This window comes from Martes martes (assembly GCF_963455335.1).
Source record: "Martes martes genome assembly, chromosome: 9".
NCBI lineage: Eukaryota > Metazoa > Chordata > Mammalia > Carnivora > Mustelidae > Martes > Martes martes.
In genome coordinates, this window is record NC_137896.1 from 28,709,129 (window position 1) to 28,726,435 (window position 17,307).

Sequence of the window (17,307 nt, forward strand, 5' to 3'; positions counted from 1 at the left end):
ACAAAGATAGACATTTTGTCAATGGAATGGAACAGAGAGCTTGAAATAAACTCTTTTTGTGACTGACTTATTTCACTCACTATAATATCCTCACAGTCAAATGATTTTTCTTTTCTTTTTTTTTAAGATTTTATTTATTTATTTGACAGACAGAGATTACAAGTAGGCAGAGAGGCAGGCAGAGAGAGGCGGGGAAGCAGGCTCCCTGTTGAGCAGAGCGCCCAATACGGGGCTCGATCCCAGGACCCTGGGATCATGACCTGAGCCGAAGACAGAGGCTTTAACCCACTGAGCCACCCAGGCGCCCCCAAATGATTTTTCATAAGGGCACCAAAACCATGCACTGGGAAAGGACAGTTGCTTTTTAAAAGATTTTATTTATTTATTTGAAGAGAAAGAGAGCAAGAAAGAGCACACAAGCAGGGGGAGGGGCAGGCAGAGGGAGAGGGAGAAGCAGGCTCCCCAATGAGCAGAGAGAGCCCAACGTGGGGCTTGATCCCAGGACCCTGGTATCATGACCTGAGCTGAAGGCAGACACTTAACCAACTGCACCACCCAGGCACCCGAAAGGACAATTTTTCAACAGATGGCTTTGGGAACACTGTATATCCGGATGAGGAAGAATAAACTTGGATCCTTAACTTTACAACCATATATAAAATTAAACTCAAAACAGAAAAAAAGACCTAAATGTAAATCTGAAAGCATAAAACTTTTAGAAGACATATGGGAAAAGTTTCATGAAATGGATTTGGCAATGATATATTGCTAGATACCAAAAGCACAGGTAACAAAATAAAAAAATACGCAATTTAGACTTTATCAAAATTAAAAACTTACGTTCACAGAAGGACACAATCAACAAAGTGAAAAGGCAAACCAAAGAATGGGAGGAGATATTTGTAAATCATGTATCTGGTAAGAGACTAATATCCAGAATATATAAAGCACTCTTATAATTCAACCATACACACACACACACACATACAAACCCATTCAAAATAGGCAAAATATTAGAATACATATTTCTTTAAAGAAGATATATGAATGGGCAATAAGCATATGAAAAGACATTTAACATCACTAATCATGAGAGAAATGCAAATCAAAACAACAAAGAAATACTAATCCCACACAAATTAGGATAGCTACTATTAAAAAAAGGGAAAAAAAGCAAGGATCGGGAGAAATAGGAATCTTTGAGCACTACTGATGAGAATGTAAAACTGTAGCTGCTGTGGAAAACCGTATGGCAGTTCCTCAAAAAATTAAAAATAGAGGGGTAAGGGGAGGGAAAACTTTTAAAACAGAATTATTTTATAATCCAGAACTTCCACTTCTGGGTATATATATATATTAAAAAAAAAAAAAACAACCCTGAAAACAAGGATTTGAAGAGACATATTTATACCCATGCTCATAGCAGCATTATTCGCTGTAGTCTAAAGGTAGAAACAAGTATCATTGACATGAATAAACAAACACTGGAATATACATACAGTGGAAGATTATTCAATTTTTTTTTTTAAGATTTTATTTATTTATTTGACAGACAGAGATCACAAGTAGGCAAAGAGGCAGGCAGAGAGAGAGAGGAAGGGAAGCAGGCTCCTTGCTGAGCAGAGAGCCCGGATACGGGGCTCAATCCCAGGATGCCGAGCTGAAGGCAGAGGCTTTAAACCACTGAGCCACCCAGGCGCCCCAAGATTATTCAATCTTAAAAGAAAGGAGATTCTGAAACATGCTAAAAAAGATGGATGAACCTTGAAGACATTATAGTAAGTGAAAAATAAGCCATTCCCCAAAAGACAAATATCATATGATTCCATTTTTAGGAGATACCTACAATATTCAAATTTATAGAGACAGAAACTACAGTAGTGGCATTGGGCTGGGGGAAAGAAGTGGGGTTACTGTTTAGTAGGTACAGAGTTTTATAGGATGAAAACGGTTCTGTGGGTGAATAGTGGGATTATAGCACAACAATACGAATGTATGTAAAAATATATATATTTAAAACATGGTTAAGATGGTAAATTTTGTTACAGGTATTTCACCACAAATAAAAAAAATTTAGGTTAAAAAAAGTCAGTGTTGGGGCACCTGGATGGCTCAGTGGGTTAAAGCCTCCGCCTTCGGCTCAGGTCATGATTCCAGGGTCCTGGGATGGAGCCCTGCATCGGTCTCTCTGCTCAGCTGGGAGCCTGCTTCCCCGCCCTTCTCTCTCTGCCTGCCTCTCTGCCTACTTGTGATCTGTCAAATAAATCAATAAAATCTTAAAAAAAAAAAAAGTCAATGTCATGTTAAACAAAAAGAACAGAGAGGGAGAACTCTTCTAATATGAGAGAGTAAATAATAAAATGTAATGTAAAAACCTTAATTTGATTAAAAAAAAACAAAAACAGGGAAATATCCACAAGACATCTGGAAAAATTTGAGTATGAACTGGGTATTTGATGGTAGTAGGGAATTACTGTTAATTTTCTTAAGTGAGATGTTATTGTATTTATACCTAGAATGTTCTTTCTTTTTTTAAGCAGATACATGAGGAAGTACTTAGAAATGTCATGCTATCTGTAACTCACTTGGAAAGGGTTTAACAGAAAACCAGAATGAGGAAAAGAAAAGAAAAGAAAGACAACACAAATGGCAAAACTGTTAAAAATTAAAAATTACTGACTCTAAGTGGTGGGTATATCAAGTATTTACCGTACTACTCTTTTACCTTTTCTGTATCGTTTGAACATTTTCTTAATAAAAATCTGGGGTTGAAGGTAAGGGTGGAGCAATTTAGGGTTTCAGAAGTGGCAGAACAGAAACTGCAAGAAGATCAAGATTAAAGTAAGAAACCTTTCCCTGGGAAATGGTTATCTGCCCCTCTCCTCTCATGTTTACTACAAGATCAATCTTGCAATCATTCTCTGCACTAGAAATATTTTATCAAGTTGGTCCTTTGGCTCATTTCCTAACCCATATGAACAGCAGACAGACTGACTGCCAAGGTAACCAAGAGCTCTTTGGTTTTCAAACTAACAACCAGCCAGTGACAAAAAGCATGACTATGTCATGTGACCAGGAAACAAACAGCTCCCTCAACTGCTGCTGTGGAAAGCCAAGACAATACTCAGAATAGGAGCAAAAAGCATTTCTTTTCCACAAGTATCTTCACCAAATAAAGTGGAAGCAGATAAAATATAGAAAGACCTTCCTTTTCCCAGAGTAAAACATTATCCTAATTAGTATCTCTTATTTTCCAGTCAAATGAATAAAACTAAATTCAGTTCTTTCCTTAAACATTTTCCTGCTTCCCAAATTTAATTCTTAACCAGAACATAACCTATTGTCACTGAACCATTAAACTTGTCACTTACTGAAATACTTACCTATTAAAAAAAACCCCACTAAGTGTAGGGAAAACCACAATCACAGGTATTCCCAGCACCCAGAATTAGCCTCTATTAACATTTTGGCATACTTGCTTTTATTTACCTAAGTGCCACATGTAAAATATTTATTATCCTTTCTTTGATGAAAAAAATGGGATATTAAAATTGTCATTGTTCCTGACCCCCAGAGGTCACCACTGAGTTTGTTGTATATCCACCAGTCTCTCTTTTTTTTTTTTTCAATAGAAACTTTCAAACATACACCACAACCAGCAAGAGCACTGCCCTCTATCTTCCGGGTTTACCTGGGCATGGCTAGCACATCCTAGGTACACAGATGGCCTGAGTCACCATGGCTTTACAAAGTTCCTCTTTCAGAATACCTGTCGTCCAAGCAGACCCACTAATGTGGTTTATGTCAAATATGCTGCTGCTTGTATACTATACTTTATTTCTGACTCTCCTTGGGTTCAGATTCAGAATCTACATGTGATAGATAATAAAGTGAAGAAGCCAAGACCTAAACAGAAGCAGTTTACCCAAAATCATAAGGTTGAGCCAGGATTAGCAGCATCAAAATGTAAACCACCAGATACCTTAACTCTGAACTTTTCCTTTCTGCTACACCTCACTGATGGCCTAACAATAAAGTTTGCCACAGACACAATATTTCTGAATCCTAAATAGTCAGTCATCTCTGTTTTTCCCATCTTTGGTTTTATAATAGTTAATTCACTCCTCACTGCTTTTATAAGTTACTATATACACAGCCAGGTATATTTCTTGTTTATATTTCATTATCCTGGTTCCCTGGAAATGAAGGACAAAAAACCTGAAAATTTTATTTTTGCCAGTTTTTTTGTGTGACTTTGTTAACTTTTTTATTTTCAAAATTAAATAAGTATTGAATATATTTCCTGTATGCTTTATGTTTTGATTGTTTCACAAAGTCAATCCTCATACTAATCTGATTCACTTTATCATAGAAAACTGCTGTGAACAAATTGGTATGAATCTCTCTGTAATGTTTAGTTTGGGTGAGTTTTCTGAGGGGTTGTATTATTTTTACATAAAATCATAATCATGAGATACATAACTGCTCTGCAACATGTTTTCACTGAACGTTGTACCTTAAGACCTTTCCAGTTGAGTACATAGAACTCAACTGCATTTTTTAAAAGTGCCATACTGGGGATGCCTGGGTGGCTCAGTTGATTAAGCGGCTGCCTTCGGCTCAGGTCATGATCCCAGCGTCCTGGGATCGAGTCCCACATCGGGCTCCTTGCTCAGCAGGGAGCCTGCTTCTCCCTCTGCCTCTGCCTGCCTCTCTGTCTGCCTGTGCTCACTCTCTCTGACAAATAAATAAATAAAATCTTTAAAAAAAAAAAAAAGTGCCATACTGTATTCTGACTGAACATTCAGGATATTATTTTCGTAATAGCAAATAATGCTTCAAAGAATAACTATATCCATCTTTGGCACTGTAAAAATTTCTGCAAGGAGGGACCTAAAAAGTAGCACTGCCCAGTTAAGAAGTATCTGCATTTTAAATTTTGATAGATGTTGCCAAATTGTTTTCTTAAAACAGTCACCTACAGTATACCAGAGTACCTGTTTCCCTACAACTTTCTAAACTATGTGTTATCACTCTTCACCTAATTCTCATTATCATACTTTTATATTTCTCCCTAATCACTAGGGAGACTGTCAAATGTTTATTGATCACCTATATTTCCTTTTCTGTGAATGCATATTCTTGACTCATTTTTTATTTAGTCATAGGAGGGGGTGTTCTGAATAATTTACATATTCCATATTTTAAAAGCCATATTTTGGCCATATGCTGCAAATATTTTCTTGAAACTGCTAGACTTTGTTTGTGGTATCTTTTTCATGCAGGAGATGTCAAGTTTTATTTAACTAAATCTGCCTAACTCTATCTTTAGGCTTAGGAGTTTTAGCTCTTCCTTTTGTGTCTTCCCCACTCAGTATTATAAAAAAAATAAAATGCCGATTATTTAATTTTGTGTGTGTGTGTATGTGTGTGTTTTAAACATTTAGCTCTTTGCTCCTCTGGAACTTGCTTTTTTACTTTTGTGAAGCAGGAATGTAACTGTATTATTTTATCGGAGAGAAAGCATGCGCTGGGGGAGGGGCAGAGAGAGCAGGAGAAGCCGACTCCTCGCTGAGCAGGAAGCCAGAGCGACTTGATTGCAGGACCCTGAGATCATGACTTAAGTAGAAGGCAGATGCTTAATTGACTGGGCCACCCAGGTGACCCAATATAACTGTATTTTTCCTCCAAAATATAAATGACTGTCCCAAGCCACAATCCTTTTCATCCTCTGATGTAGAAAGCCACTTTTAGCATATGCTAAATTATTATATAAAGTGGGATCCATATATTTGATCCTTATTTGATCTAGTCTCTCAGAAATAATATACTTAAAAAACAACCAAAATTATTACTTGAACTTTGCAATAAATGGGTTATTTTTACATCTTAAAGGGCGAGTTCTACCATTGTTTCAAAGATCATGGCTTTTATTGAACATTTTCTTTTCTTTTTTTTAAGATTTTATTTATTCATTAGAGAGGGACAGAGCACATGAGTGGAAGGAAGAGGCAAAGGAAAAGGGAGACGCAGACTCCCCACTGAGCGGGGAGACCAACGTGGGCTCGATCTCATGACCTGAGCCAAAGGCAGACACTTAAACCACTGGAGCCACTCAGGCACCCCTGAACATTTTGTCTTTCTTTCTTTGATCTTATTTGTCAGAGAGAGAGAGCGCGCACGAGAGAGCACCAGCAGGGGGAGTGGCAGGCAGGGGGAGGAGCAGGCTCCCTGACAAGCAAGGAGGTTGATGAGGGACTTGATCCCAGGACCCTGGGATCATGATCAGAGCAGACACTTAACCAACTGAGCCACCAGGATTCCTGAACATTTTCTTTTTAAGAAGAATTATAGGGGGCGCCTGGGTGGCGCAGTGGGTTAAAGCCTCTGCCTTCAGCTCAGGTCATGATCCCAGTGCCCAGGGATCAAGCCCCCCATCGGGCTCTCTGCTCAGTAGGGAGCCTGCTTCCTCCTCTCTGCCTGTCTCTCTGCCTACTTGTGATCTCTATCTGTCAAATAAATTAAAAAAAAAAAAAAAAAGGACCTGAGCTGATATCAAGAGTCAGATGTTTAACCGACTGAGCCACTTAGGAGCCTCTAGGACTTACATTCTAATTGGGAAACGAGTGAGAGAGAAATAAAAATAAATAGGAAAAATACATTTATCATATGGTGAAAAGTGGAGGCTTGAGAGTCCTAAGAGGAGGGTGGGCTGCCGTTTTAAAGAGAGGTAGAGGAAAGGTTTTGCCCTGAAGGATGCCAGAGACCAAGCTGCACAGTAATTGCAAAGGTCCGGAAGCAGCAATGTTTACAGCAAAGTGAGGAAGACAGTAGTAATAGGAGATAAAGGGGGAAAAAAAGGTGGAAGCTGGATTAGTCTTGTCAAAGCTCATGATTTGAGATTTTTCTTGGAGTGTTTTGAAAATAAGGATGATTCATATGAGATGACTTATATTTTCGTAAAATCACTTTATTTACTGTATTGGAAACAGACCAAAGGGGGACAAGCGTAGAACCTGAGAGACCAATTAAGAGCCTACTACAAGAAGCAGATGATCATTTCTTCTGCTTATCATCTTTTTTATTAAGTAGGCTCCATGCCCAGCATGGAGCCCAATGCAGGGCTTGAACTCCTAACCCTGAATCAAGACCTGAGTTTAGATCAAGAGTCAAATGCTTAACCAACTTAGGCACCCTGGCACCCCTCTTTTGTTTATCTTATTATATTAGTTGAAACCTTATTATGTTACTTGATTTAAATCAAGAATGAATATTAATTTTTTAAATAGTAGATTGGGGGCCATCTACTAGTGTGTTAATTTCATTAATAGATTTTATTCATTTTTATTTATTTATTTAGTTAGTTAGTTATCAGAAAGACAGAGAGTGCGCACACACAAGCAGGGGAAGCAGCAGGCAGAGGGAGAAGCAAGCTGCCCGCTGAGCAAGGAGCCTGATGTGGGACTTGATCCCAGGGACCCTGGATCATGACCTGAGCCAAAGGCAGACATTTAACTGCATAGCCACCCAGGCACCCCTCATTGGTAGATTTCCTGAAGATAAACAACTTTCACATTTCTGGGACAAATTCTACTTATGTATAAAGTTGTTTTTACCATACTTCTAGATTCAATATACGATTGTTTTATTTAGAATTTTTGCACTTGTAGGGGCACCTGGGTGGCTCAGTGGGTTAAAGCCTCTGCCTTCAGCTCAGGTCATGATCCCAGAGTCCTGGGATCGAGCCCCACATCGGGCTATCTGCTCAGCAGGGAGTCTGCTTCCTCCTCTCTCTCTCTCTGACTACTTGTAATCTCTATCAAATAAATAAATAAAATCTTAAAAAAAAAAAAAAAAGAAATTTTGCACTTGTAGTTCTCCTTGTCAAGTACCAGGATTATGCCAGCCTCAGAAGAAAGCAAGTGGCAAGTTTTCTGAGGTACGTACTTAACTCAGCATGCCTTCCACTTCTACCTCCCCTGATAACAAACACTGTGCTCCTTCTTTGCCACGGTCTCCAATTTTGACTTACCCAGGAACAAGCCATGGTAAGGGGAGTCCTTACCAGGGATTTCCTCATTTTAGACCTGGAAGAAATGGCCTTGAGGGTCATAGTAATACACATAGAAAGAATGTGTATTTGGGGCTGTATGGATAGAGGCAACTATTATGATAGAAGAGTTCTGGTTCCAGTTCTGGAGGCCCCAGTTTCTATACCTCTTCCTGTAGGAAGGCTATTCCCTATTATTCCTTCCAGTCACATAAGGCAATACATTCTTCTTACTTAAAACCTTTGAGTTGGGTTTCTGTCATTTGCAATAGAAAGCATTCTTCTTAATAGAAAATCAATTCCAGGAAACATATCTATAATTTACTTTAAAAAGCTGTAAAAAGGAAATATCACAATATAGGATGGATTCATTAATAGAGGAATGGATATATAAGGCAAATATAGCAAATATATTAAAAGTGTATAATCTACGTATGGATACACATGAATGCCACTGAACAATTCTTTCAACTTTCCTGTACTTACGAGCACTTTCATAATAAAATGCTGGGGGGGGGAGTCAACTGTAAGAATAATACAAACAAGCCTTATAAGCATTAATTTAGACTTCAGGTACTAATTAAAAGGAGCTACTGTAGGACTACTAGGGTTTAATAAACTTGACCCTGAGTTAAAGTGGCAATTATTTACACCCCTTGGGGGGTGTCTGGCTGCTCAGTCAGGGGAGTATGTGACCCTTGATCTCAGGATTGTGAGTTCAAGCCCCACACTGGGTGTAGAGATTACCTGAAAATAGAATCTTAAAAATAAAAAGACCAAAAAAAAAAAAAAAAACCCCACTAGAAAAAACCTAGAGACTTGGAAGAAAGGCAAAAAGGCACGATGTGTAGCAAGGCAGTAAATGTCATTGCCCACCAATGTCTTTGCTGGAGCAACAACTTGCAATGGAAAAAGCAATCCCAATGTTAGAACATGGTTAACTGCTGACCGTAACTGACTTAAACTGAAAGGACACATACATACGCACACAAGATATGAATGAGAAATCACTAAAATCATTAAATACTTGATGACTTTAATTTTCTCCCAGCACTTTCATGTTTCATGTAGCTCACCGGACCCATCAGTAATCTTAAGCAATATAACTTTCATTCCACATCGTTACCTCCCTGTGGGAGAGGCAATCAGCTACCTAATTCATATCCATTCTCCCCTTCTTTTTCATTCACAGTACCCCAATTTTAATTGGGGCAGTAATGGCCCAGTTCCTCTGCTTCTAGAGCTGACCAATGAGACATGCAGGAGCCATCATGTGGAAGCTTCTGGAGAAACTCTCTGAAGGGAAAGAGCCGACTTAACTAGGAGAACCATCCCTTCTCCTTCCCCTTGCCTGACAGACATTATAGCTGGAGTTCTTCCAGCCATTTTGAGACCATGAAGCCATGGAATCCACTCGCTAAGAGCACAAAAATACACAGAAGAGGCCCGGTTCCCTCCCTGATGACTTTACACCAGGACTAGCCTGCTCTCCTTAGATGGACATCTTTTGCAAGAAAAAATAAACCCTTACATTAAGTCATTATCGTTAAGGATCTTTTACCAGCTGCCAAATGTAGCTCTTTTTTTTTTTTTTTAATTTATTTGACAGACGGAGATCACAAGTAGGCAGAGAAGCAGGCAGAGAGAGAGGAGGAAGCAGGCTCCCTGCTGAGCAGAGAGCCTGATGTGGCGCTCGATCCCAGGACCCCGGAATCATGACCTGAGCCGAAGGCAGAGGCTTTAACCCACTGAGCCACCCAGGCGCACCCCAAATGTAGCTCTTAACCAATAGGCCACCTAACCTAAAATGGGTAAAACTGGTGCCCAACTGCAGTTCAAGTCTACACATATTTCATGAACTGGGGTTTATAAGACACTCCACAAACTAAATTCAAGGACTTCAGAAAATGCTACCTATCACAAATGGAAATTGTTATCTGGAAGTCTACTCACAATACCCTGTGTACCATTTACTTTCCATTTTCTTCCTTTTCTCTGACTTTCTCTGAGCATTTCCTCACACAATCTGCTCTTTGTAAAGTCAGTTTCACAAGTCTTCATTCAGAAAGCATCCACAATTACTTTCCCTCACTTCTTTGACTATTAAGTGCATGCCAAATATAAATGCAATGTGGGATCCTTGAATGGATCTTAGAGTAGAAAAAAGATGTTAGTGGGAAAACTGCAGAAATCCAAATAAATAGTCCACAGTGCTAAAAGCCAAGTAAACAAAAGTTTACTTAATAAATTAAAGCACTATACCAGTATTAATTTCTTAGTTTTGATAAATGTGTGTGGTTATATGTAAGATGTTAACATTAGAGTAAGCTAGATGAAGGCTACATAGGAACACTCAATAGCATATTTGCAATTCATCTATAAATCTAAAATCGTTTATTTCTAAATAAGAAGTTGAAAACGAAAAGCATGCCAAATGAGCTGACTTTTCCTCAAACCAGGGCTCAAAATCACAGATAAAAGTTTTAAACACCCACACTGCAAACCCTTTTCCTTTTCCTTTTTTTAAACTTTCAGGGCAAAACAGTAATTTAAGCTGTGTAACTCTGGAGTGGATCTGCATCTCATTTACTCCATTCTCTAAAAATCAGAATATCACAGAAAAGCCCAAGAGCTTCATATAAAACATTTTTAAGATACCGTACACTATAAATGCCACCATATTCAATAAATAAGAGTTCTCAGTACACAGTCATCTCAGACACAAGTGAAAAGGTAGATACTTAGACCTCTACCTCTGGGTCAGAAATAAGACTGTAAAAGCCTAACTAAGCAAACCCTCTTTGCTTCTATAGGCACCACACCAAGCATCCCTGGCCAGCATCTAAGCAAGTATACTGGAAGTAAAACTTTGTATTTTCATATATACGATACTTTGCATTCTGAGTTTTCTTAAGGCAGAGACCATCTGTACAACAGCAATTATTATTTCTGTAGATCTGTAAACCCAAAAGAGTGCCATAGGTATTGGCCACTGGCCATTAAGTATCACCTGAAGAGATAACTTGCCTCTGTGAGGCTCTACTGAAGTGTTCCTGTAGATCATCATTGTCATGAACCACTTCTCACCAACTAGCTCACATGTGATTTTTCGTTCTCTGAACACTTATGAAATTTAACATAGCCCACAGCTTCCCCTGTAACTATTCTCTATTCATTCAATAAATAATGAGTGCAAGCAATATTTCATAACAGCTTACCACAGCAGTTCATATTTAGTGAATGCTGTCTATGTGCCAGACACTGATCTAAGTACCAGGGCAAGCAATGTGGGAAATGGCAATAAAAAATGGTCCCAGGCCTTTGGTAATTTCCAGGGGTAACAAAGAAAGCCCTTTCTTACAAGTACCTTATCAAGGAAGAAACTCCACCTGTACATGGTATAGAGGATCCCCAGCACAGGAACCCCTTAGTCAGACTGTTTTGCTGGAGCACAACTTCCAGTGGCTTCTTAATAAAGGGTGCACATAAGGTCAAACTTGGAGAACTAGCATGTGTGAAATGTCTTTATCCATCCCTCAAACCTGCTTGAGAGTATGGCTGGATATTTAATTCTGGGAAAGAATCCATTTCCTTCAGAAGGCACTGTTTCTCCATTATCTTCTAGTTTCCAGTCTTGCTGCAATCCTCCTGACCCTATCTGATTTGTAGCTATTCTTTTGACTCTATAACACTCAAAAATTTCATGACCTTCACCTTCTACCTCGGCATGGATATATTTTTTTTTAAGATTTATTTATTTAGTTATTTGACAGACAGAGATTACAAGTAGGCAGAGAGTCAGGCAGAGAGAGAGGAAGGGAAGCAGGCTCCCTGTTGAGCAGAGAGCCGGATGTGGGGCTCGATCCCAGGACCCTGCGATCATGACCTGAGCTAAAGGCAGAGGCTTTAGTCCACTGAACCACCCAGGCGCCCCGACATGGATATTTTTAAACTAGTTGTGCTGGACTACTGAAGTGCCTTTTGATCTGGAAACTCATGTCCTCTGGTTTTGAGAAAAATCAATCAACCAACCATAATTAGTTTATTTGTTTATTTAACTTCTTGCTTTATTTTATTTTGGGTGACATTTTCATGCCATCAAACAATAACCACCCGCTAGCCCTTCATGTTACAAATACTACAAATCGCTGGGTCATTCAGTTCTCCACATTCCCTAAAGATTTTTAGCTTTTCAATCACTATCTCTTTTGCTATTATTACTTCTATCTTCATTCATGATAATTTCAGTAAGCACTAAGACAGGCAATCCTCCCACTATCCTTACCTCTCAGTTCCTTTACTCCTGTTTTCCAATGATGTCCTGTACCCTACTTGAGACACTCCCCTCCACGGTATCCCACCTCCAAACAGCTCAACAAAGCTGAAGGAAAAGCATACAACCATGCTAACCGGGTCTCACCTTAAATTTATGACAACAAAGAGCAAATGGGTACTTGTAGCTGCCTGGCAATCCCAAAACATTTCTTTATTCAACTAATTTTCCCCAACTCTCTTGGATGGATTTTACACCTTCTTTCTTCTCAAACTTCTAACACCTTCTCTACTCTTCATTTTTAGCTGAAGATCTGCCTTCCTATTTAACGGCAAATACTGAAGTAAACAGAAGAGAATTTTCACCTTCTCCCACCACCAAGCTACCAACACACCAGCATTTGGGTCTATATACTCACCACAGATGAACTGTCCATGCACCTATATAGTCTGAGGCCAATATATCCATTTATGTCCTAGATCCAATTCCCTCTCAAACTGCTCAAGGACTTCACCCCTGCAATAGTCCCTTCCTTTTAATAATCAATTTTCCTCTCTGTACTCCATCATTCCCATCAACTTTGTTTTAGGAAGGCTATAATGTCTGTCCACCTAAAAACAAAAGAACTTTAACACTTTAACACTTTAACACTTTAACCCTTCCAACCAGACCCCTGTTTCTCTGCTTTCTCTGATAGCCATAGCTGCATTATCCTGCTCTCATAGCCATAGCCTTATTGCTCTGCTCTTCAGTCCTTGAAACAACATCATTATGACTATCTATACTCACTGTCTTCAATTCTTCTCCTCCATTTTCTCTTGAACCCACTGCACCAAACCTGTTCTTGTCAAGGTCACCAATGACCTCTATGTTACCAAATCTAATAGACTATTCATATTCCTCATCAGCCCACCAATGGTACTTATTATTTGGCTTCCCATGACTGTCCTGGATTCTTCTCCCATCTCAGAAGTAGGAAACTACTTTCCATTAGAACTTGGAACCACTGTTACACTGTCTTTCCTAGACTGGATATCCCAGGGCTTGCATGTTAGTCTTCCCTATCTACATTTGTTCTCGGGATCTCTACCCAGTCTCAAAGATCTAAATAAAAATGTGGGAGACATCAGCATAGTACTTCTGGTTCCAGTCTTTCTCCTGAACTCCAGATTAATATATCCAACTGCTTATCCAAGATCTCCATGTGGATATCTATTAGGCAACTCAAAATGAATAAGGCCAAATCTGAACTCCCTTTCTCCACAAAAATGCTCTAATTCCAGTGTTCCCAGTATCAGTAAATGGCAATTTCATTCTTCCAACAGTCAAACTCAAAATCGACTATACCTTCTTAGATTATTATTACTTCAGCCCTATTTCTTCCTCAGTTGAACTCTCTATATTATGATTTGCACTGTTCTTGTCTCTTTCCACTTATAAAGGAGCTCTTTGAGGGCAATGGCCTACCTTATTTGTCTCACAACACCTAGCCCAGTGTATGTTGGATTATATGTATAAAGAGGAGTAAAATGGCAGGCGCCTGGGTGGCTCAATGGGTTAAGCCTCTGCCTTCAGCTCAGGTGATGATCCCAGGGTCCCGGGATCGAGCCCCACATCGGGCTCTCTGCTCAGCAGGGAGCCTGCCTCCCTTCCTCTGAAGTAGAAAAACATAAGGGGGGGGTACTCTTTAGGGATGTCAAGGAGAAAGGCTCTAGAGGAGAACTACTGTAGGGGAGATTTAGTACCAGTCAAGATAGTTACTTGGTAATAATTCCAAAATCTCAGTGCCTTGAAACAATGAAGGTTTACTAATTGCTCTACATGTCAAACATAAGTCACCTTGAAGTTTGCTCTGAGTCCCAGACTAATGGACTTGCCACCACCTGAAGCACCAACAGACACCACAGTAGAGGGAAAGATAGTGGCAAATTGTACACTGGAAGCTTTTACCTTGAAGGAATACACGTCATTCCTGAATACACTGATGGACCAAAAGCAACTCATAATGCCATACCCAGCTTCAAGGGGGCAAGTATAATTGTACCACATGTCCAGGAGGCAGAAACCAAAAATAGCTGATGGGCAGCAGTAATGACAACCACATCCTGAAAAAGCAGCTTCTAGTTCTAAACAACAGCATTTTAACTCCTGATCTCTATTCCCCATCTGTGAAAATGAACTCCATTGCTAAAAGGGAAACACACACTTACAAAGTGCTATCTATGGGTCTTCAGGAATGCAACTTCACCAGTTACGCCTGCCTCTTTCATCACTCAGAGTCAGAGTGCTGCAAAGAATTCAAATATGGGTGACAGGAAAGTGCTGAGTCCATAACTGCCATTCAATGTCAAAAGTCAGGGAAAGGCTTGAATGGGTAAGAAAAGCATGTTCGGTTATGTAGAAGTAGGGTAAAGGAGGAGAACCTTGACTCAATTTCTTTTACCAAAGGTAAAACAGGCCTTGAGGTTCCGTGCACTATCCCTTGTCTGAAGACCAACAAGTTTCACTCAACCACTTGTTTTAAGATTCAGAGTTTATGATTAATAAAGTTATCCATCATTAATCTAACAACAAAACACTATTTTTAAAAAAATGCTGTGCACTGCCATGTTCCTAGAAACAAGGATAGCAGCAGTTATGGTAGAGACGGAGTTCACTGGGAAGCTTTTTTCTCCTAAAAGTTTCAAAAACTCAAGATTCCTAAGCTCAAAATGATCTGGGATGAACCCCAAGTCTATACAGAGCTTAGATTTAATGGATGGCTGCTCCAAATTCTAAATATCCTATGCAAGGGTGCCTAGCTAGCTCAGACCGTAGAGCATGTAATTCTTGATTTTAGGGTCCTGAGTGGGAGCCTACTTAAAAAAAAAAAAAAAAGAAAAGAAAAGAAAAAAGAAGTACCCTGTGCAGTTTCTATTCTGTACAAAGTTCAAATACTTTCTAACAGTGAAAGTGGCTGCCAGAAATGTTAGGACAGATTGGAGACGGTTACCATAAGGAGCTAAACACTTAGAACACAAGGAATTCCCCCTGAAGAGCAGAGCAGGAATTCAAACAATGTCACCTGCCAAATTAGAAGCAAATTAAGACTCCCAAATGCAACCACGGGTATCTAGCCCTATCTCTCCCAACCTTTCTTCATTCAACAAACAGGGGTGGGGGAAGGAATGTCAGGAAGTAAGCGAGGGACAGGATTTTAAGATTTAGTCCTCGCTCTCCATGAATTTGTTCTTGTTAAAACAAAATAAAAACAAAACAAAACAAAAAAAAAAAACAGACTGGCCAGCAAAAAGTTAAAAATACAATTCCTTAAGTATCATAACAAGGATACAAGAAGAACCATTTTTCACATATAAATTAACAACCTCCTTTCAAGGGAAAAACATATTTGCTTTGCTAAGCTACTAAAATAGAGAAAAAGCAAAACAAAACAAAACAAAAAAAAAAACTTCTTCTGGCTTAATGACAGTTTAGCAGATCCCAAAGCCCATTTCTCTCTCTCTCTCTTCTTTCTTCTCTCTCAACGATCTCTGCCGCAAATGCTCCTTCATTCCAACCTCCACACTCCGCTGGCGGCCTCATAACAGCTCCATAGCAAACAATGCCCAGACTATCAAGGTCAGCCCCAAAGGCACTGGAAGCAGAAATCGGAAACGGGTCTTCCTATAACGAAAGGGGGTGGAGACCCTCCCCATTATCACCCTCCCCATCCTTAGGCACCCAGGGCCTCTGTCTCTAGCCTCAGGGGCTTAGGGTCTGCCAATTCCTCAGGGGCTTGGGGTCCGCCAATTTCGGGGGGGGGTACTGGGCCTCTTCTTCCTATTCACCCGTCAGTTTTCTCTCCTGCGCCTTCCCCAACCTGAGCTCCCTATTGTGGAATGAGGGAGCGTCGCGATGCAGGCTGGGGCATGGGGAGGTGGGGGAACCCGCAATAGGGAAGATGCTGTCAGCGTGTATGTATGTAGGGGGCGGAAGGGGGGCACTCTTTAGGGATGCTGCTGTCAAGGAGAAAGGCTCTAGAGGAGAACTACTGTAGGGGAGATTTAGGTAAGCCGTTTCTGGGGAAATCCATTCAAGGGTTCTACCCAAGGGAGCTACTGTGTGTGTTGGGGGGGGGTGTTCTACACAGACAGCCGTTTCTGGGGGAAATATTCTAAGAGGAAGGCAAGTGAGTTACGCAAAGAGAACCCATTGCAGAGGTTCTCCACAGGGGAACCTTTCCTGGGAGAAACCTACAAGGACGGGGATGTCATAGCAGGGGGTCTCCACGGAGGAGCCGCTGTGGGGCTGTCTACAGGGGAGCCATTGTGGGAGCCGCTACACAGGGCACATTTCCTGGGAAAACGTCCCTTAGGCAGCCGTTTAGGGAAAACCGTCTGCAAGGAAGCCATGTCGGACCACGCCCTGCGGCGGGAGGCGTCGCCGGACCCCTACAGCCCGCAACCCCCGGCCCGGCCGCTCCTCTATGGTCTCGGCCCCGCGTACCTGACTGAGGGCGACCCGCGGCCGGGGCCGCCGGGGGACCGCGCGCGGGGCAGCCCCAGCCGGTGCGGGGGGTACACGTCCATGGCGGCGAGCGGCGGAGAAAGACGCTGCCGCTGCGAGGGTCGCTCAGGCCCGCCGGCTTGCTCCAGGCCCGCTGCGGCCGGGCGGGGCGGCGGGGCGTGCCGGGTGGGCGGGGGGCGCGGCGCGCGGGGGCACGTCGGGGGCGGGGGCGGGGCCGGACGCGCGCAAAGATCGCCGAGGGGGCGTCGAAACGCGTTGGGATGTGAGTGGGCGCGCTGCCGCAGGGCCGCGCTCTCCTTAAGCTGCGAGGCAGCCCAGCAGGACGTTGGGAGCGCGGGTCACCAGGATGAGGGCTCCCACGCTGCGGCTCTGCACTGTCCTCAGGCCCCGCATCATGGAGTGGGGCTCTTTGCTGAGCCCCCAGCCACGCACGCGGACGCGCCCGGGGGCGGAGCCTGGGTCTGCCCCGCCCCGCTCT

General features: G+C 41.4%; 1 protein-coding gene across 1 annotated transcript in view; it reads right to left on the reverse strand.

Moving 5' to 3' along the window:
• Window positions 1–16,949, reverse strand: part of DNAAF9 (dynein axonemal assembly factor 9) — a 123,999-nt gene extending 107,050 nt beyond the window's left edge. Inside the window, exon 1 of the mRNA XM_080814052.1 lies at window positions 16,809–16,949. Coding sequence (XP_080670178.1) covers window positions 16,809–16,891 — 83 coding nt within the window. The 5' untranslated portion in view covers window positions 16,892–16,949. The remainder of the gene's footprint in view (window positions 1–16,808) is intronic.
• Between the last annotated feature and the right edge of the window lie 358 nt (window positions 16,950–17,307).